A 22274-nucleotide genomic window follows, 5' to 3' on the forward strand; every position below is an offset into this window, starting at 1 on the left:
ACACATTAAAGGGTCAGGATGCCATCTACCCAACAACCCAATCATGAGAGCCATAGCCTCAGACAAAAAAACCACACAATGGTAACAGGAAAAGACAGTTGTGGTCATGTCACTAGCAGATCAAAAACCAGACATGAATTCCTGCTTGTGGGAGCCGAATCATATGCAAAGTAAGTCACCAGTCCTCAAATGTCAGCACGCCTCAGAATCTGCAGGGTCCTTGGATCTAGCCAAGAAGCTCAGTTCTATGGCTCAGCTCCACAACTACCTTATCAGTAAGGAAACTGATAACCCTTACTATCAACAGTTTTTAAAAAAAAAAAGTGACCATGGGGCTAGAGAAATGGCTCAGCAGTTAAGAGCACTGACTGGTTTTCCAGAGGTCCTGAGTTCAATTCCCAGCACCCACATGGTGACTCACAACCATCTATAGTGGGATCTGGTGGCACCTTCTGGCCTACAGGCATACATGCAGACAGAGCATTGCATACATAATAAATTTTTTTTTTAAAGTTTGAAACTATTTTTTTAAAGTGACCATGACACTCAGTAGTGAAACAGAAGTGGTAAATTGTCTGGCAGTGTAGCCGTGGCCCATAGCTGAGAATGCCCCATACTTACCGTATCATAGCTTCCATTGAAATTTGTAATGGAAATGTCTCTCATCCCTATTTCCTCTCCATAGTAAGTTATGGGTGTTCCCGGGAGCGTGAAAAGAAGCATGTTCATAGAGTTGATGTACTCATTCCCCAAGCGAGAGGTCAGCCGGGTAGTCTCTGGTCCACCTGTCTGGAAGGCAGAGAGTTGTAAGAGCACAGCTCCACAACAGTTTCATAAAGGGTTATCCTGTTTGAAATAGTTCCCCAGGCAGAAGGTCACTCTAAAAATGCTGGTATCCACAAGCACAGAAATGGGTCCCAGGCCACTAACCTGCTGTGCACCTGACCATTTGCCACCATGGTGGCTGCGCTGGCTAGCTACAGAGAAACCCTGTCTCGAAAAACCAAAATAAATAAATAAATAGTTTCATGTGAACTTGACAAAGCTAAAGTCATCTGAGAGGAGGGAACCTCAGTTGAGAAATGCCTCCATAAGATCTGGCTGTGGGACATTGTCCTAATTAGTGATCGACAGAGGAAGGCTTAGACCATGGTAGGTAGTGCCATCCCTGGGCTGGTGGTCCTGGTTTCTATAAGAAAGATTGATTAAGCCATGGGGAACAACCAGTAAGCAGCACCCCTTCGTGGCCTCTGCATCAGCTCCTGCCACCGGATTCTGTTCTGGTTGAGTTCCTGTCCTGACTTCTTTGATGATGAACCATGATGTGGAAGCTTAAGCCAGATAAACCCTTTCCTCCCCAAGCTGCTTTGGTGGTGGTTTTTGTCACCCTGTACAGCAGTAGTGACCCTGACTGAGGCACTGCTGATCTACACAGCGTGGTGACAGTCCTCAGGGTGCTCCTTGTGAACGGGACTGCAGACCGGAGGAAGTTTAGAGGATGCGTTTTCATGTTCCCCCCGTGAATAATAAGTATCACAGGAGACAAGGGAGGTTTTTTGTTTGGGTTTTTTTTTTTTTTTTTAGGGTTTTGTTTTTTTTTTTTTTTTTTCATAAAAAGCAAGACAAGGGCTAGGCAATGGTGGCGCACGCCTTTAATTCCAGCACTCGGGAGGCAGAGGCAGGTGGGTCTCTGTGAGTTTAAGACCAGCCTGTTCTATAAGGTGAATTTCAGGACAGCCAGAGCTACACAGTAAAACCCAGTCTCAAAAAACAAAACAAAAAAGCAAGACAAGGGCCAGTGAGAAGGCTCGGTTGTAAAAGGACTGACAAGCAGCCAGCCTGGTAACCTAAATTCAATCCCCAGATTCCACCTAAAGGTAGAAGAGAAAACCAACTCCATGAATGTCCTCTGGTCTCCATGCATGCACCAAGGCACACACATGCTCACCCACACACGTCATGAACATATAATACATTTTAAAAGATGTAAAAAGATCAAGAGAAGAGAATAAGGTAGAAAACACAGATGGAGGCACATCTAATGTGCCTTTATTGTTTTGACATCCGAACTGTACAAAACCAATTTCCAGAGGTAAACTGGAGGCCTGGGAGGAGATAGCTCCGGTGGTAAAGTACTTGCTGCACACGTGAAGACGTGAAATTGATTCCCAGCACCCATGTAAAAAGGCAGGGTTGGTGGCACACCCTGGTAATCCCACAGCTGGAGGTGGAATAGAGGACAGATGTCCAGGGCAGACGACCCAGCCTAGATAGAGAACCCAGGTCCCAGTGAGAGAGACCTTCTCAACAATAAGGTGGACGGGTGGACCAACACCCAAGACTGACCTCTGATCTCCTTGTACACACATACATACACATGCACATATGAACATGCACACACAAAGACAGAAGGGAAGTTAATTCTTACAAAGACATTTACAAAACTGGGGATGGTGACCTGTGCTTGTAATCGCAGCGCATAGAAGGTGGCCCAGCTCTAAGAAATTTTCTGTGTTCTCTAATTGTGTGTGGTTTCCATGTGGCGAATGTTCTGGTTACAAATAAGAACATGTGCTGCTCACGGAAGGCTTGAAAAACACAACTGGATCCATGGGCAGACACGGATCGTGGACTCTGCTGCTTAAGGAGTAAGCACTTTCACGCCTGACTCAGATCTTATCCCTCACACAACAGTCTGCCAACAACTCTCCACTTCCCAGCTGAAGAAAAGAGCTGAGAAAGGGCAGCATCCAAGTTCCAGTATGACAGACAACCAGTCCGTGACAATACACTCGATTGCTCTAATCGGGAAAAGGAGAAGTCTTTCTTCTCTCTTCGACATGCTGAGGCTGCCCCCACCACTGTATCTGGTGAGTCAGGATAAAGTGCTTTTCGAATTTGTTGTTGGTTTGTTTTGTTTGGGTTTTTTGTTGTTGTTTTTTTCTGTATTGTTTTATTTTTCAAGACAGGGTTTCTCTGTCTAACAGTCCTGGCTGTCCTGGAACTCACTTTATAGACCAGGCTAGCCTTGAACTCAAAGAGAGATCCGCCTGCCTCTGCTTCCCGGGTGCTGGGATTAAAGGTTTGTGCCACCACCCCCTCTGCTTTTCTATTTTTATGGCCAGAAAATTCAATCACTATTGTCTGCTTTTATTCTTTTCAGTGCCGTAAGGCTATTTGGCAAACTTTCTCAGATTGTCTGGACATCCAATGGTCCTTCCTTTGCAGAGTTGAAAGTTCAAAGCACTGAGCACAGTTCGCCTCGATCCCACAGACTGAGGACAATCTCAGTCATCTATGGCTCGAGAAACTGTCAAAGTACTTTCTGTAACTGCTCAAATGACATCATAAAAACTGTAACATCAGGGCACAGTCAGTTGGAGGATATGGATCTCAAAACAGCTCTTTAAAGGCTGGGGACACGTTCAGAGGGGAGAGCTCATACCTAGCATACATAAGGCCCTGGGTTCAATCTCCAGCATCACTGACAAATCAATTTCTAAAAAATTTACCAAACAAGGAAAACATTGGCAAAAAACTAAAACCACATTTTTGAAAGCACATAAATTAACCAAAGACATCGGCAATTCTGGACTATTCAGCCAAAAAACCAGAGCACTTCATATCTATAGTGTTTTAACTTTCCCTAATTCCACTCTCTTCAAGTTCCTACCAGCCCTACCAACAGCAGCTAAAAAACAGAAGCCTAACAGCCCTGGACAGGGATGAAAGAATTTAAAGTTCAATGGACTTCACATTGTCTGAGACCTGCTACAGTGCAAACTGCCCCAACTCACTATCAGCTGAATGTTATCTGATTCAGGACTGACTACGCAAACAAGAGTCTCATTCCCAAAACATCTGTGACAACATTTTGTCTTCCTATGGCTATGGTATTACACCAATTGAGGATAACCCAAGCCCCAGAAGAAGCAAACAGCTGGGAAATGAGATGCCCAAGAGAGGCCTGCAGACATTCCTGTGTAGTCCTGGGGCTCTAGAAAGCTCTTTCAGGACAGGCCTGTGTGCATGAAGAGCTTCTCCAGCTGCCCGGGGAAACCCTGGGAAGGCTCTGTTCTGTTAGATCTGTCACCTCAGCTGACCCACGGCTCTGCTAAGGTAGAACATCAGGCAGAGTTGTAAGCTGACTGCTAGGGGTTGGACACTTCTTACACACAACCCCTCAGCAACAGCAAGGGAGACTGGTCAGTTTAAGGCATCTAAAGAATCCGTCCCCTCCCCAAAACCTGGAGAAGTGGCCCTGTGGTTAAAAGCAATACTGCTCTTGCAGAAGACCCGAATTTGGTTCCCAGGATCCCCATTGGGAAGCTCATGTCTACCTGTAACATCCACTCCTCAGGAAGCTCATGTCTACCTGTAACATCCACTCCATGGGATCCAGCACCCTCTTCTGGCCTCCACAGGTACTGTACTTACACACCCACAGCAGACATACACACATATACATAATTAAAAATTAAAAATAAAATCTTCCTTTAAAAGACTCTCCAGCGAGTAACTAAGCAGAGATGTCTCTAGTCAGAAAAACAAGAGAGCAGACATTACAGAATTCATCTAAGAAAGGGCCAAAGAACAAGACAACAAATACTACAGAAGAAGAACAGGACATCCAGAATTACCCTATCTACTACTTAAAGCAGCCAAGTCTCCACTTGAAAAAAAAAGTCAAAGACACGCAAAGAAACAAAAATACAGCCCATAACATAAATGTGGGGAAAGTTAATGGAAAGTGTTGCTGAGATTAAGAAAAACTAAACTGAGCCAGGTGGTGGTGGCACACACCTTTAATCCCAGCCAATAGCTAGACAGTAAGAGGTCAGGCAGGGATGAAAAAGGGCAGAGTAACTAGGAGATGTGGAAAGAAGCAAGATGAACACACTATGCTAAAGAAAGTTACTGCCACATGGTAGAACGTAAATAAAAGATATGGGTTAATTTAAGATTAAGAAATATGGGCTGATTTAAGAGCTAGTTAGTAACAAGTCTAAGCTATCGGCTGAGCATTTAAAATTAATAATAAGTCTCCATGTGGTTATTTAGGGCTGGTGGGACAGAGAAATTCCACCTACAATATAAGACAGTGTTTAAAACAGAAAAAGGATACAGGATAAGGATATACAGAAAAAAAATGTACAGCCAAAAAATGTTTGTGTTTGCACTGTGTTTTTACAAAAAGTTTAAAACTACTTCAGTGTATAATACAAAGAGAATGTAATAGGCTAGGATTAATTTCTGGCTAGGTGGTGACAGTGCACTCCTTCAACCCCAGCACTTGGGAGACAGAGGCAGGTGGATCTCTGAGTTCAAGGCCAGCCTGGTCTACAGAGTGACTTCCCAGACAACCAGGGCTACACAGAGAAATCCTGTCTCAAAAACAAAAGAGAACAAACACCAAACAAACAAAGATGGGTTTCTTAGTGAAGAAAGAACATAACTGAGGCAAGTGGAAGGGCTAACATTCCTACAGCCATGTGGAAAAGTACAGTAAGCCAGTCAGGACCTGGTCCTTCACACTCAGCCTTCCAGGGTATCCCACGCCCTCAGGCTCCACTCACAGAAGTGCCCTATGCCCAGTGTTTATCTTCTATATCAGATCTGTACTGTGCCCTTTCTGTGTTTAGACACATTAGCACTCGCCAGTGTGCCAGCTGCCTTCAGTGTTTACCACAGAGACATGCGCTGTCCTTCACAGCCTAAGAGAAGCAGGCTATGTGTAGAAGGGGGAGCCTTCCAGAATCTCTGTGCGTTAAATACATCTTGCATGACATTCTATGCCACAACTACTCTGAAATGTAGCCTTCCACACTGGGATCCTTCATGAACTGTGAAATGTTGGGTGGAATTACAATTTGATAGCCAACCCTAACCAAGCTTAGTGGAGTTCTAAGCATATATAAATACTCATGAAGTATTAACTTAGTTGAGTGGATAATGTTCTCTCTTTTGTAATAAGAGCTATAGTCGTCTAAGAGAAGGGAACCTCAGTTAAGAATATATCATCGTGAGATTGGGCTGCAGGCAAGCCTGAAGGGCATTTTCTTAACTAGTGATTGATGGTAGAGGTCCCAGCCCATTGTGGGTGGTGCCATTCCTGGGCTGGTGGCCCTGGGTTCTATAAGAAAGCAGGCTGAGCAAGCCACGATGAGCAAGTCAGTAAGCAGCATCCCTCCACGGCCTCTGCATCAGCTCCGGCCTCCAGGTTCCTGCCCTGTTTGAGTTCCTGTTCTGGCTTCCTTTAATGATCAACTACAATGCTGAGCAAAATTCAAATAAACCCAGCTTGCTTTTTGGTCATGGTGTTTGGTCACAGCAATAGACACCCTAACTAAGACAAGCCTGGTCAGAAGCTAGGACAGACTTGACCACTAACCCTGAGTAAGGTCACCTAGGAACAAAGATGCACCTCATTTTAGAGGTGACAGTCCAGCAAGTATAATCGATCACTGTGTACCGGGCATGATGGCTTACCATCCAGTTAGGCCATTTTCCTTCCGGCATGTTTTCCATCCAGGATGAGATAACTTCATATACAGTGTGACCAGAAAGGCTGTCTAGTGTGGTGAGGTAATTGTTGAAAGGAAAGTCAGCTTCCTGGATAAATGGTAAGCCGTAGTACATCATGGTTCTCTCGATGCTCTCTGCGGAGGCTTCGGTCCCCATGAACCTGGAAGGGTTGGCAAACTCTGGTGTCTTTGTTCAGTTGGAACCTCCAGTTTACCCCTGTGTGATCCAGAAAGCCCCCATTTCAGTCTCTCTCTCCAAACCCCACTCCCCATTCAGAGTCTCTCAAACAAAAGAAAGTCTCCAAAAAGCCCAGCTCTGCATTCTTGGAGGCTACAGCAACCTCCTCCCCTGAAGTAGCCAGCCGCCCAAATCCCCACCTAAAGTGCTCAGCTTTCGACCATACTTGCACACAAACCCAGCTTATGGTAGACACATCATCGCCCATTACCCACAACCTATAAAATCTCCCTGCTTTAGTTCAGACATTCAGCTTCTCCAGCCTCAATCTCTGGGACTAGAGAACCTGCCTGGGAGTTGCTTTACTCAAATAAACCTGTTGTTAAACTTTTTCAGTTTAGCTCCATCCAGGTTACTGTATGTCAGAGAAGCCCTTTATGAGGGAGAAGGTGGGGCAGAAAACCTATTAGTCTTCAATCTCTGATAAAAGAATGGGAACAATTCTGCATTGCTTAGAGCTTGCCATGATCTCAGGCCATTGTGGTCCCAGATCTCATCAGAGTTTAACTTCTACATACAGTGGCAGTTAGCACAGAAACAACTAGCCAGAATGCAGTGTCCATGGAGGTCCAGCCACAAAGGGGACATCTATATCACACCTGTCTGTAAGGCTCAGAGACCATCGTGGAAGAGGGGATGGAAAGACTGGAATAGCCAGAGACCTTGGAGGACTGAAGCGAGGCAGCACCTTCTAGATGTAACAGCTGCCCTTACAGACTCCTAGCAGCTATGGTGACCTACACAAGGTCAAGCCAGTCAACGTTATAGCATGGAGAGGAAGGGAGTCCTCGTGAGCCCTCCTACCACTAACTGACAGATGGGATAGTCAGAGAGGAAGAGTCCATTTTCTCTAAGAGTGTGGTCCCACTCCAGCAGATGGTCCTGCACACATGAGTATATGAGCAGCATACATGGGACTTAGTGGGTTTTTTATTAAGAGGACATAAAGCTGAGAGGGGATGGGGATAGAGGGTAGCTCTGGGGAGGGAGGCATTAAGAGGAAGAGTGGACATGAATATAAGCATGCATCATTAGATAGACTCTCCAGAGAACAGCATATGAACACAGAGCTTGGTTTGCCATCAATACTGTGCTCTGTATTCTCTACACGCAACTAAAACTCTAATGTCTTGAAGATCTTCTTTAGAGATTTTCATCTATCGGCTTAGAATTTCTAGTCTATACCTTCACATAAAGGGTCTGCCCTGTTTATTGATATGCACTCTGAAAACCACTCAGGATGAGATGGGCACCTGAAACGGCCCCATCAGTGCTGCTGTTAGCTGATTGAGGCAGCACATTAATAGGAAGTGCAGTCTTACTAAGTGTCAATACACTCCCCACCTCTGCCCCTACTCCCTGTGAATCCATTGCCTTCTCCAAGGGCAGGGAGGGGAGAATTTCTGATGGGGAAGCTCAGCCAATCACATTTTGCTTGGGTGTGGTGATCTGGTCCCCAGGGAAGAAAACCTGGAGATCCAGTGTGTTCTCCCGATCCACTTGGACATCGGAACTTTTACTCCAGTCGTGTGTGTGAGTTTCCCCATTTTTCAATCATTAAATTATATCTGTTGTTTTGAACAGGTCTGTTTATTTAAGTGTACTGGTCGAATACACCTTCAGAATTTCCTTAGTTGTTTTCGATGATTCTGTTTCATAAGCTACTTAGTAATAAAAGGTGAATATCCTTTATCCAAGATTCTTAAGACCAGATATATCTCAAATTGTGTAAGATTCTTACATTCTTAGAATATTTCTGTAGAACTTTACTCACTGAGAGTTCCTAACCCAAATCTAGAAATTCAAAATGTGTCTTGGCGGCGGGCAGTGGTAGCACATGCCTTTAATCTCAGCTTGGGGTAGGGGAGGAGTGGACGGGGATGGATCTACAAGTTTGATTAAGGCCAGGCTGGTCTACAGAGTGAACTCTAGTACATCCAGAGCTATACAGAAATACCCTGTCTCAAAGAAAGAAAGAAAGAAAGAAAGAAAGAAAGAAAGAAAGAAAGAAAGAAAGAAAGAAAGAAAGAAAGAAAGAAAGAAAAGAGAGAAAAAAGAGAAGAGAGAAAGAAAGAAAAAAAAGGAATGAAGGAAAGAAGAAAGAAAGAAAGAAAGAAAGAAAGAAAGAAAGAAAGAAAGAAAGAAAGAAAGAAAGAAGCCAAAATGCTCCATTGTCGATGGAGGCTGTGTGTTGTTTCCAGCTGCCCAGACCCAAATATCCACACCGAAGCTATGTTAATTACAACACTGTTTGGCCAATAGCTTAGGCATATTTCTAACTAGCTCTTACATCTTAAATTAACCCATTTCTATTAATCTTTGTATTGCCATGAGGCTGTGGCTTACTGCTAAGCCTCTAGCATCCTCCTTCAGCAGCTACATGGTGTCTCTCTGTCTCTACCTACTCTCTATGTCTCTGTTCGGATTTCCTGCCTGGCTTTACTCTGCTAAGTCACTGTCCAGAACAGCTTTATTCACCAACCAATAAAGCAGCACATAGATAGGACCTCCTACCCACCCCAGGGTCTTTAGAGATGCCAGACTTATGACTTACCAGTGCTGCTTACATACCAGACACTATAAAAGTGATTTACATACATGGTCTCATCGACTCTCACAATAACCTTCAAAGGTTATGACTATTACTCTTCTAACCCATTTCTGCCAACTGACAACCCAAAGGTCACCGAGCTACAGAGCAGGACCCCTCAGCCCCTTGATCTCACAGCTGTGCTAACCACTGGGATCTAAAGACAATTCAGTTGGAGTATTTGGGTTCACACTATTCAAGAAACATAGCCCCAGTCATAATGATAAAAGTAACCATTTGTAGGGCTGGAAAAGCAGTTCAGCAGTTACAAATGTGTACTCCTCTTAAAGAGGATCTGAGTTCAGTTTCCAATATCCATGCCAGGTGATACCACCAACTTTAAATCCACCGCCAAGGGAGTTGCCACCGCCCTCTGCTGGCCTGTTAAGGCACCTGCACTCACGTATACAAAGCCCACACAAAGACACACATACAAAAGCAACATACATTGTATGAAATTCCCAAAGAATTAATAAAAATATTTTATAAAGCTCACATCTAACACCCAACCAATATATTCTTTCAAATTAATTTCATCTTTAACATTCAACAAAAGAGGAAAGTGAAAATCAGCAAAAATAAGCAACGTGAGAGATTATTTTACACCCTGACAAAACCAAGTTGTGAATTATAATTATGTAGGTTAAACTTAATTTAAATTAAAGGTGGGTTGTCAGCATGACTCAGAAAGTGCCATGCAAGCCTGGTGACATGATTTCAATCTCTGATACTCACATAAGGGAGAGAAAGAGAACCACAAGTGTGCTCTGTGTCCTCCATCTGTGTTCCAAGACATACATACCATACACCACATACACACACACACACACACACACACACACACACCAATAATAATAATAACAATATACAATTAAGTTATGCAAGTTTTTTAGAATATACTTGGGCCTGTGGTTACCGGTATCTGCCAGGCTCCCTGCTGTACTGGTCCATGACCTGTCGGAAGTCCCGTACAATGTCATGCATCCCCACCTGAGTAGTGGTGAAATCGTGGTAAAGCTCCGAGTAGTGGGTGACGGTGTCCTTGGGAAAACAGGACAGCACCATTAGCACCATTTCCCCACACACAAGGGCTCCATGTAAGTTCAGACAGTCTTATCAGATAGCTTGAACTAAGGGACTACTTGCTCAGTGGTGGTCCTAGAAACTTCAGTGCACAAGAGCTGTGGGTGGTGGATACCCATGACCCTTAATATTGCCCGGGCTCTTACATCTGTGACTTTAAAAACCTAGTGAACAGTAAGCATTTCTTTATCACCCATTTTAGTAAACTAAGTCTTACCAAATACCAAAACCTTAATTACAAAACACCTCTAAATATAATTGCTTGAATGCTTCAGACATTCTTGATGAAGATAGAACTTGTAAACCTTTAGTCCCAGCACTTGGGAGGCAGAGGCAGGTGAATCTCTGTGAGTTTGAGGCCAGCCTGGTCTATAGAGTTCCAGGCCAGCCAGGGCTACACAGAGAAACCCTATCTTAAAAAAAAAAAAAAAATAGAGCTTGTTGCACATCTATACTGTATCTGCTTACAAAATAGCAATATTTAACTTTGTTTCTTTGCCGTCTCCATCCTTCATGATTACTATTAACCTTTTTGGGGTTCCAGTGATGGTTGGCCATAGTCATTCCTGTGTTTCCCTAGGAGTAGAAGAATCAAAAGACTACAGCTCACATTCACTACAGTCCTGGGTTGGACACAGACTGGCTGAGCCATCCCAACCTTTTGTGCTGCCTGTCAGTGAGCTCTCTTGAGTAGGTCACTTCACCTATAAAAGTGAAAGGGTTTGGCTTGGGTGGCGTTAATCCTGGGTGTCTTCCTAAAATTACTTGTTCTTCAGATTCTGAAGTCGCTTTGCAGACATACATTTCACATTACCATCAGCAAGGCGACACCAAGATTTCTTCAAGAAGCTAGTATTCTTTGAGAAAACCGGCTAACACTGCTTGTGGTCTTCATTTTTCTGTCTTACCAGAAGTTATGAGCAAAAAATAGTAATAGTAATGCTAACAACAACAATAATGGGTTTAATTATAACCTTTGCTTCATGATACTGTCTCACAATTAATTAATTGCTCTTTAATTAGGTATGTAGATGAGTAATTAGGTAGGTAGGTGGTAGTTAATTAGGTAGGTGAATAGTTAGGAAGGTGAGTAGTTAATTAGGTAGGTGAGTGCTGTGGGACAATGGTCTGTACCCCGTCACTTGTATTTTAAATAAACGATGATTGGCCAGTAGCCAGGCAGGAAGCAGAGGCAGGGTGACCAGGCAGGAAGTAGAGGTAGGGCACCGAGAATTCTGGGAAAAGAGAAGTTGCTGTATGCAGTCATCACCCAGATACAGAGGAAGCCAGACACAGAGGAAACAAAATGTGACTGCCTCGCCGAAAAAGGTACCAAGCCACGTGGCTAACACAGACAAGAATTATGGACTAATAAAGACTGAGCTACTAGGCCAATCCGTTTATAATTAATGTAGACCTCTGTGTGATTTCTTTGGGATTTAATTACTGTGGGAACTGGGCAGGACAGAAACCACAGTCAACAGAATGGTGCCCGAACAGGGACTAAATGGATGGAGAACCAGGTGGGACAGAAAAAACTCAGTCAAGTAGTGAGTAGTTAGGTAGGTAGATGAGTAGTTAACTAGGTAGGTGAGTAGTTAGGTAGGTAAGCAAGTAGTTAATTCGGTAGGTGAGTAGTTAGGTAGATAGGTAAGTAGTTAATTAGGTAGGTAGGTAGGTAGGTAGGTAGGTAGGTAGGTAGGAGGTAGGTAGGTAGGCAGGCAGGTAGGTGAGTAGTTAAATAAGTAGTTAATTAGGTAGGGGAGTGAGTAGCTAGTTAAGTAAGTAAGTAGTTAGGTAGGTAGGTAGGTGAGTAGTTAATTAGATAGGTAGGTGAGTAGTTAAGTAAGTAGTTAATTAGGTAGGTAGGTGAGTAGTTATTTAATGAAGTGATAAGGATACATAAATTGGCTCAGGACAAAAGGTAGAAGCTTCATAACAAAATATCCTTGTGCAATCATTTTTACATAATAGGCTTCATTAAGAGCATCATACTATACATAAAATTTTAGATTTTTTTCAACCACACAAAGTACTGCTAAGATTCATCTGGACTGCTGCAGAGTGCTGTAATTTGCTTATTTGGTTCATATAACATTCTATCCTGTAACACACAATACTCCGATATTTTGTAGTGTGTGTTGGAACTACTGTCTACTTGGTCGTAAAAACTAGGGTGTCTATAGAAGAGAGGTCAGCCAAAGGAACAAGGTACCATGTGAACTCCACATTCATGGCATGGGGTGGAGGTAAGAATCAATAGTGTAGAGCCCCAGGTTCTGCAATGATGTTGACGTTGTTTGGGATTCTATTATCAGCCTCTATAATCCTGAATCCCGAGGCTCACTAAGCAGAAATCATGAGAGATTCCAGTGTGAGATACTTGGATGAAACATTCAGCACTGATTCCCTCTGTTCTGACTATGACCTTTGATCAACAGGGAAGGAAATTGAGGCCTCTACCTTTGAGCCTAAGTAAAATGAAAGAAAAAAAAGTCTCAGTGAGCACGCTGTCCTTCATTCAGTAGAGCTCTGTTGGTCCATATTGTGGCCCCAACACCTACTGAGGAAGGATTCTCAAGCAACCCCTTGCTCTGTAAAGAACCAGTGGAAAAAGCAGCCACCCAGGTGCATGCATTAGGAAGGAAACACTTCAAAATACTTCCTGTAGGTAGGACTGGCTCATCCTTGTAACTGGCGTCTTAGACTAGAACAGAAAGCACGGGGCTGAAGAGACTGCTCACTGCTCTTGCAGTAGACATAAGTAGCTCTTAGCACCCATGCAGTTAACCCCAGGGGGACCCCACACCCTCTTCTAGCTTTTGTGGGCACCTGTACTCACGTGCACACACCTACACTTAAACACACATATATACATCATTTCCAAAATATCAAAAATTTTAAATTTTAGGCTGGACAGATGGCTCAGAGAAGTCCTGAGTTCAGTTCCCAGCACCCACATGGTGGTTCACAACCATCTAGAATGAGATCTTGGTGCCCTCTTCTGGCTTGCAGATATGCATGCCAGAAGAACACTGAATACATAATAAATAATTTTAAAAAAAAATTAAAATTTGGGCTGGAGAGATGGCTCAGAGGTTAAGAGCACTGGCTGCTCTTCTAAAGATCATGAGTTCAATTCCCAGCAACCACATGGTGGCTCACAACCATCTAAAATGAGATCTAGTGCCCTCTTCTGGTGTATAGGCACACATGCAGGCAGAACACTATGCATACTAAATAAATAAATCATTTTTTTAAAAAAATTAAAATTTAAAAACAGAAAACATTCTGATAACATTTCAGATGAAGTAAAGAGAGAAAGTTTAAAATAAGACCTTACCGGAATTTGGGATGTATTTACTTGGATTTCGTTTCTCAGGTCCTTCGCTTCCAGAAGAAATTTAACCGCATCGAAACTAAAGCCATCAACACCCTTCGATAGCCAAAACTGTATTATTTCCTGAACGTGGAGAAGCAAAGTGCTTGGTTACATCGACTCCAAACTCTCACCAGAACATTAGCAGAGGCTCTGTGTATGGGCAACCATCAAAATTGTTCCCACATACAAAACATATTATCATGCACACAACTTCACTCTTTCAATTCCGAAACTGCGTCTCTCAGTGCCACAGGCTGGGTTTGGTAAAAGAGCATTCCAGGCAGAGAACAGCTATGGAAATCCTGCTGGGTTCCCAGGGCAATTCTTTAAAAGGGGGGTGGGGTGAGGTGGATAGCTGCCAGGCAGTGGTGGCGCACACCTTTAATCCTAGCGCTCGGAAGGCCGAGGCAGGCGGGTCTCTGAATTCGAGGCCAGTCTGATCTACAGAGTGAGTTCCAGGACAGCCACGGTTACACAGAGAAACCCTATCTTGAAAGAAAAAAATCTAAATAAATAAATTAAAAGGATGACATACCCAAGAGTATATAGGCAAGAGGGAAAGTAGGAGAAAGTGAAGTATTGGTGCATGCTGGGACATACCTGAATCTTAGAAGCATTTTGCTAAATACAAGGAATAAATGTTGAATCATATCTCTTATATAAAATGTCCACAATAGGCAAATTCATAGAGAGAGAAAGGGGGACTGGTTCAAAGATGATGGGACAGGATGGACAATGATGGCCAAAGTGGACAGTGAGCAAGTGAAGACAAGGGAGCAGGTCCGTGTGTGCTCAGGCTTCACAGACTCCACAGAGGAGAAGGAGACACGGAAGAGCTGCGGGTGGGGTAGGTTAACTAGCCTGGTTAAGGAACTCAACAGAGAGACGCCACACACACCAAACCTGCTGGGCACACGAAGGCCCCTGGTTTGTGAAAGGGGCTCTCAGAAGATTCTGGACCAACTCACTAAGACGAAACCTAAATTTCGGACCGAGTTCTTGCTGCACTGCTGCCCTGGACCCTCCTCACCTCCACTTCCTCATTTTGATGAACTCGTGAAGAAGCCACCAATTTTTACAAGTGTCAGAGGCCACACTACCTACATTCTGCCCCTGCTTTGTCTGACAAATACGAACACTGGTCAGATCAAGGCACGTACATCTGTAAGCCATCCAAGCTTTGACAAGCTGTGGGGACACCTTATCCTGCCTGTTACTGTAAACACTAAACACGGGAGTGCTGATTTTCCAGGCGACAGCTACTTATTTTCTTCATGAACTCCTCATTCCCTTCAGAATCTAGCCATGGCTAATATTAACCTTCGTTAAAGAACAAGAAATGTGGGCTGGAAAGATGGCTCAGCAGTTAAGAGCGCATGCTACTCTTGCCGAGGACCTGAGTTCAGTTTCCAGCACCCATGCTGGGAGGGTCACAACTGCCTTGTAACTCCAACTCTTGGCCACCAGGGGCACCTGCACTCGAGTGTATATACCCACACAGAGACATAAGAAAAAATAAAAATAAGTCTTTTTTAAGAAACAGAATGAGAACGGATTCAACACAAATGACCATCAAAATCCCAGAAAAATTATTTGAAGACCTTGAAAGAACAAGGATGTCAGTGTGGCAATTTCTCAGAAAATTAGGAAACAACCTTCCTCAAGACCCAATAATACCACTTTTGGGTATATATCCAAAGGATGCTCAATCGTGCCACGAGGACTTGTGCTCAACTATGTTCATAGCAGCATTGTTTGTCATAGCCAGAACCTGGAAACAACCTAAATGCCCCTCGACTGAAGAATGGATAAGGAAAAAGTGGTACATTTACACAATGGAGTACTACACAGCAGAGAAAAATAACGACAGCTTGAATTTTTCAGGAAAATGGATAAAGCTAGAAAACACCATACTGAGTGAGGTAACCCAGACCCAGAAAGACAATTATATGCACTCACTCATAGGTGGTTTTTAAAAATAAAGCAAAGAAAGCCAGCCTACAAATCACAATCCCAGAGAATTTAGACAACAATGAGGACACTAAGAGAGACTTACTTAGATCTAATCTACATGGGAAATAGAAAGTAGAAAAAGACAAGATCTCCTGAGTAAATTAGGAGTATGGGGACCTTGGGGGAGGATTGAAGGGGGAAGGGGAGAGGCAGGAAGCAGAGCAGAGAAAAATGTAGAGCTCAATAAATATCAAAAGAAAGAAAGAAAGAAAGAGAGAGAGAGAGAGAGAGAGAGAGAGAGAGAGAGAGAGAGAGAGAGAGAGAGAGAGAATGAGAAATGAGTGCCCTGGAGCCCCTGTAAGTATCACCATATGTGTGTCCTTGTTTCATGAGATGTTCTTGAGAGTGTTTGCTTGAAGTGCTGGGATGAAGCCCAGGACTCAAGGATGTAGGAAAGTGCTCAGCTCTGAGCTGCACTCCCAGCCCTGATGAGACCTTGAAGAGCTGAAGTTTAACCCATGTCCCCCAGAGCTTGATCTTAAGAAGCACTTCCTACATGTCACTTATTCTCTCAGCCAGGTGAGAGAAGGTGGTTCTGGATTGTAATTCTTCACCTCTCGCTCCAGTTAAGCTCTTCGGGGTATTGGACAGAAAAATGGGCACAGTGCCTGGTTCCGCCTGGTTGGGTGACCCAGACTTGGGGACGCTGGGGACAGTACACTGTGTCCTTGACTCTTGGCGACCATGATAGCACACTGTCCTGCTTTTCCACTGGACATCATTTCTCTTCTAACACATCACCACTCTGAGCAACTGGGTCAACACTCATGATATCCAGATCTAGAGTGCTGACCGTGAGGGGGTTGCTTTCATGTTTCGTGGCTGGTTGGTTTTTGGGGACAGGATCTCACTCTGTATTCAAGGCTCACCTACAACTCACTCTGTTCCCTATCTAACCTTGAAGGGCCTTTTTCTTTTTAAGATTGCTGAAGTTACTGGAGTCATTTACCTAGATAGTCAAATGTGGGAAACACAGTTGCTCTACCCTTTTTAAAGATTTATTTATGTATTTTTTTTGTCTGTATATTTGTCTACATGCCAGAAAGAGCATCAGATCCGGTGGAACTACAGTAACAGACAATTGTGCACTGCCATGTCAGTGCTGGGAATTGAACCCGGGTCCTCTGGAAGAACAACAGCCAGTGTTCTTAACCACTGACTAATCTCTCCAGCCCCCCTACTTAGCTTTTAATACCTCACTTGGTTTGTAGTTCCTTCTACAGACCTTTAAAAGGTGTGATCATTGCAATTAATTATTTATTTCCTGACAATATCCTTTTATTGACTATCTTAAATGGTACATATAAATATATATAAAGTACCACTGTCCTAAATGCTTTACAAAGATTAATTCATTTGCCTTCAAATCCCACGAGCGAGGCACCATTACTGGTCCTATTCTGTGAATGAGGAAACAGGCTGAGGGAGATGGAGTAGCTAGATGAAGGCCATAAGCTTTGTAAGTGATGGAGCTAGAACTGGAGTCATGTGTACCCCTTACCTGTTACATTAGCTCCATTCTAGACATTTAAACTCTGTTATTATGGGGAAGGCAGGTGCATGCCACAACTTGGAAGTGGGGGCGAAAGGACAACTTTACGGAGTCAGTCTGTCTTTTCATCCTTGTATGGGGTCTTGGGGCTGGAACTCAAGTTTCCTGGCGAGCACTTTCACCTGCGGAGACATCTCACCAGTGCCCTCATTTTTTGTTTGTTTTGTTTTTGTTTGTTTGTTTGTTTTTTGAGGCAGGGTTTCTCTGTGTAGCTTTGGATCCTGTCCTGGAACTTGCTCTGTAGACCAGGCTGGTGTTGAACTCACAGAGATCCCAGGGTCTCACTTGGGTCCCTCGTTCTCAGCTGGCCTGCTTATGTCACTGTTACCTGCCTGAGTTCTGGAGACACTGTCCCTGTGTCAACAAATACATTTTTATCTCTGACACCAGTGTCCAGTAGATACTCGGGTTTCTCCCAGAGAGCTCCAATGTGCAGAGCTGACATGTCCCCCCACCCTTTTCATCTTCATTTCAGAACATGGAAGCAACACCCTCCCAACTAAGGGTAACAGTCTGCAACCTGGGTCCTACTCGACTCCTCTCAAAATCCTGGTGAGTCCTCTGACCACCTCCACCCACCTTTGCAGGTTCAAGTCTACCAGAATTCTTCTCAGGGTTACTGCACTTTGAATTCAGTCTCCAAAGTTGCCCTCCACCCAACCCTTCTCTAAAACCAGATTGTTTGAGAATGCAATCAGAACCATTTCCCTGTCTCAAATTTGGACTCAGGTTCTCGCCAGGACTTTCGGGGTTGCTCATAACTTGATCACTGGGTGACTTAGTTTCATTGAGTCACATGTCCTGCCATGTACACCACATCCTAGCCATATAGGTTAACTGCCAGCACCTCAAAATTACATGATTTTTCCTCTGCTTGAACGCCATTCCCCTTCTTCCAGCCCCACCAAAATGCCTCTTCACTCGGCTTATTCCAGTCCAATCACTGAGCCCCACTGCCTTCTTGCAACTCCCTGCCCCAACCTTTCCTGCTCCATGTCCAGTTTGGGCATCTATTTGCCCACTTCCTTCTGCCATGACAATCAGCATGTTTTGCTGTGGTTTCTATTCTGTTGCCTACCGCTCCTCTAGAATACAAATGCTTGACAGCTATAACATGTCTATCTTCCAACCATCATCTCCTAGCCCACAGCCAGCACACCACATACCATCAGATGAGAACACCATCTCCTAACTCACAGACAACACACCACACACCATCAGATGAGAACACCATGTCCTAACTCAACAGCCAACACACCACACACCATCAGATGAGAACACCATGTCCTAGCCCACAGCCAACACACCACACACCATCAGATGAGAACACCATGCCCTAGCCCACAGCCAACACACCACACACCATCAGATGAGAACACCATGTCCTAACTCAATAGCCAACACATCACACACCATCAGATGAGAACACTATGTCCTAGCCCACGGACAACACACTACAAACCATCAGATGAGAACACCATGTCCTAGCCCACAGACAACACACCATACAGCATCAGATGAGAACACCATGTCCTAACTCACAGACAACACACAACACGCCATCAGATGAGAACACCATGTCCTAGCCCACAGCCAACACACCACACACCATCAGATGAGAACACCATGCCCTAGCCCACAGCCAACACACCATACAGCATCAGATGAGAACACCATGTCCTAACTCAACAGCCAACACATCACACACCATCAGATGAGAACACCATGTCCTAGCCCACAGCCAACACATCACACACCATCAGATGAGAACACCATGTCCTAACTCACAGACAACACACAACACACCATCAGATGAGAACACCATGTCCTAGCCCACAGCCAACACACCACACACCATCAGATGAGAACACCATGCCCTAGCCCACAGCCAACACACCATACAGCATCAGATGAGAACACCATGTCCTAACTCAACAGCCAACACATCACACACCATCAGATGAGAACACCATGTCCTAGCCCACAGCCAACACACCACACACCATCAGATGAGAACACCATGCCCTAGCCCACAGCCAACACACCACACACCATCAGATGAGAACACCATGTCCTAACTCAATAGCCAACACATCACACACCATCAGATGAGAACACCATGTCCTAGCCCACAGACAACACACCACACACCATCAGATGAGAACACCATGTCCTAACTCAATAGCCAACACATCACACACCATCAGATGAGAACACCATGTCCTAGCCCACAGACAACACACTACAAACCATCAGATGAGAACACCATATCCTAGCCCACAGACAACACACCATACAGCATCAGATGAGAACACCATGTCCTAACTCACAGACAACACACAACACGCCATCAGATGAGTACACCATGTCCTAGCCCACAGCCAACACACCACACACCATCAGATGAGAACACCATGTCCTAACTCAACAGCCAACACATCACACACCATCAGATGAGAACACCATGTCCTAGCCCACAGACAACACACCACACAGCATCAAATGAGAACACCATGTCCTAGCCCACAGCCAACACACAACACGCCATCAGATGAGAACACCATGTCCTAACTCACAGCCAACACATCACACACCATCAGATGAGAACACCATGTCCTAGCCCACAGTCAACACACCACACACCATCAGATGCATGCATAAGGAGAATGAAGCAATGGCACACAGAGTGCGATATTATGCTGTTATTATTGACGAGTCATGGGGCTGGCATTTCTGTATTTTGAATTGTGGTGCTTATCTCCAGCAGTCCTGTGCTCACTAGGGGCAGGGCAGAGTCCACATGCAACTATGGGCTCTAATATGGAGCAGGGAGTGCCTCTCGGCTTTTCACCCCCAGCTAAGAGCCATTTCCTGACTCCAGGGCTCAGCCTTCCCGTATCACTGGTCCAAGATCACTCTGAGCTCAGACAGAGGCGAGATGACCAGGAGTCTCACGCTAAGGTCCCTGGCTATCCCACTGGGTCACTGTAACCTGCTCTGGTTCCTCATGAAAAAGGGGGAGGGGATTGATTTGGAAGGTGGGAAGAAACCATAGTGACTGGAAGTGTATACTAATAAAGTGTATCTAATATAAGTCACTACTATCTAAAAGAAGCGCCTCGGGGCCTTCTAACTTCTCCAGGGGAAAGCCCTCAGAGCCTGAGTTGCCGGCAGTGGGAAGGGAAGAAACCTAGTAGGAAGACCACCTCCCCTGTGTACCAGGCTGCTATGGGGGATGGCAGCTGCTGGCAGCTAGGGGAGAAGGCTCAGGCTTCAGAAGGTCAAGTCGCTACATCCAGACGCCTCCTTGCTACTAACCATCTAAGGTGCAAAGTATTAACCTGCTCAGCTCCGCAGGCAACCGTGTGTGTTGGGGGAGCAGAGGGTGTCAGGAGAGCCCTCTGAGAAAGGTCAGCGCAGGAGCCTCCCTTGTCTCAGCCTCTCGGTATTTCTTAGTTACTCCTCATAGTGAATCTTGACTTGCCTTCCAAATAATATGTAATCTCTGGATAAGGCAGTAATGGCCCAGACTGGGGCTGGGGAGGAGACATTCTAGGGGGTTAGTTAGTAAGAATTCTTTTCACCTGGATGCCTACAAGAGCGCAGTCCAGGTAGTCAAAGAATCATTAATATAGCTACCAGCACATTGTGTCAAAATATGCAACAGTCGTTTAAACATCTGCAGACAACCCATCACTGTCACTCCCAGGGCCCGGAGAGTCCACTGCCTGTTCAACTTGACATATTTATGAATTTCTAACTCAAGACTGCAAGTAAAGAGGAGCACACAGAGAGAAATGGTGCCTCAACACAGGACCGGGATGCAATCGGGATGGTGAACTCCAGTCCCCAAACCTAGGTTTGAATCCTACTCCTGTCTCCCAAGAAACAGCACTTTACCTCCGGGAGGCTCCTTCGCTATGATCCCTTAAGAGCATCAACAGAGCCTGGTAAATTACCTGTCACATAGTGACTAGGAAGCATGGGCAGGGCGAGGGATGTCTCCGTGAACTTTGATAACGGAGGAGCCTCTATAAAACCAAGATTAAAACTGGCCCTTAGCCTGCTGACTGTAACTACCTCCTCCCAAGTTCACTGGAGTGAGAGTGCCCTGACTCAAAATGCCCACTTCTAGAACAGACTCCCAAGCAATTCATTGAGACCTCACAGTGCAAACATGGTCTTAAATCTGAGGACTCCACAGGAACAAACATCTAAAACGGAAGGCAGACGGCTAGAGTGGGGTGGGGGTAGCTCAGCGGCAAAGGACTTGTCTAGAATGAGAAAAACTAGAAAGAATGAAGAAAGAAAAGAAGAAGGAAGGGAGAAAGGGAGGGAAGAGGAAGGAGGGAAAAGAAAACAGAAGGACCTTTTTTTTTTTCTGAAACTATAAAATGTTGTAGAAATAAATTGGAGGGCACTTAAACAAATGGGAAAGCATAGCAGGCCCACAGATTGGAAGGTCTAACGTGAAGATGGCAATGTGCCTCCAAATGCGCTACAGGCTTGACGTAGCTCTTATGAAAATGCCAGTAGGCTTCTTTGCACAATTGAGACACTGCTGCAAGAATTTATATGGAAATGCAAAGAACTCAAAATAGTCACTTGATATCCAAACCAAGGTTTAATTCATATTTATTTATTTGTTTGTTTATTAGGGCCTTATTTGTAGCTCTGGTTGTCCTGGAACTCACTATATAGACCAGGCTGATTTTTGAATTCTCAGAGATCCTCCTGCCTCCGTCTCAAGGCAATCACCATGCCTGGCACACTGGCACTTTTTGTTTTCAAAACTCACTACAAAGCTACAGTAGCCAGTGGTCCTGGCATAGAAAACGGTGTATACAAAGACGGAACAGATTAAGGGCCCAGAAAGAAACCTAAGCTTTCAT

At 44.6% G+C, this 22274-nt stretch overlaps 1 protein-coding gene across 1 annotated transcript in view; it reads right to left on the reverse strand.

Annotated features, from left to right (window-relative positions):
- The window catches only part of Slc3a1 (solute carrier family 3 member 1), a 35302-nt gene that overhangs the window by 3721 nt on the left and 9307 nt on the right, over positions 1 to 22274 (reverse strand). Inside the window, exons 5-8 of the mRNA XM_057766877.1 lie at positions 13779 to 13898; positions 10269 to 10393; positions 6490 to 6685; positions 622 to 789 (exon numbers count right to left, since the gene is read on the reverse strand). Of these exons, the coding sequence (XP_057622860.1) occupies positions 622 to 789; positions 6490 to 6685; positions 10269 to 10393; positions 13779 to 13898 (609 nt within the window). The remainder of the gene's footprint in view (positions 1 to 621; positions 790 to 6489; positions 6686 to 10268; positions 10394 to 13778; positions 13899 to 22274) is intronic.

The sequence above is a fragment of the Chionomys nivalis genome, chromosome 1 (genome assembly GCF_950005125.1).
Source record: "Chionomys nivalis chromosome 1, mChiNiv1.1, whole genome shotgun sequence".
Lineage (NCBI taxonomy): Eukaryota > Metazoa > Chordata > Mammalia > Rodentia > Cricetidae > Chionomys > Chionomys nivalis.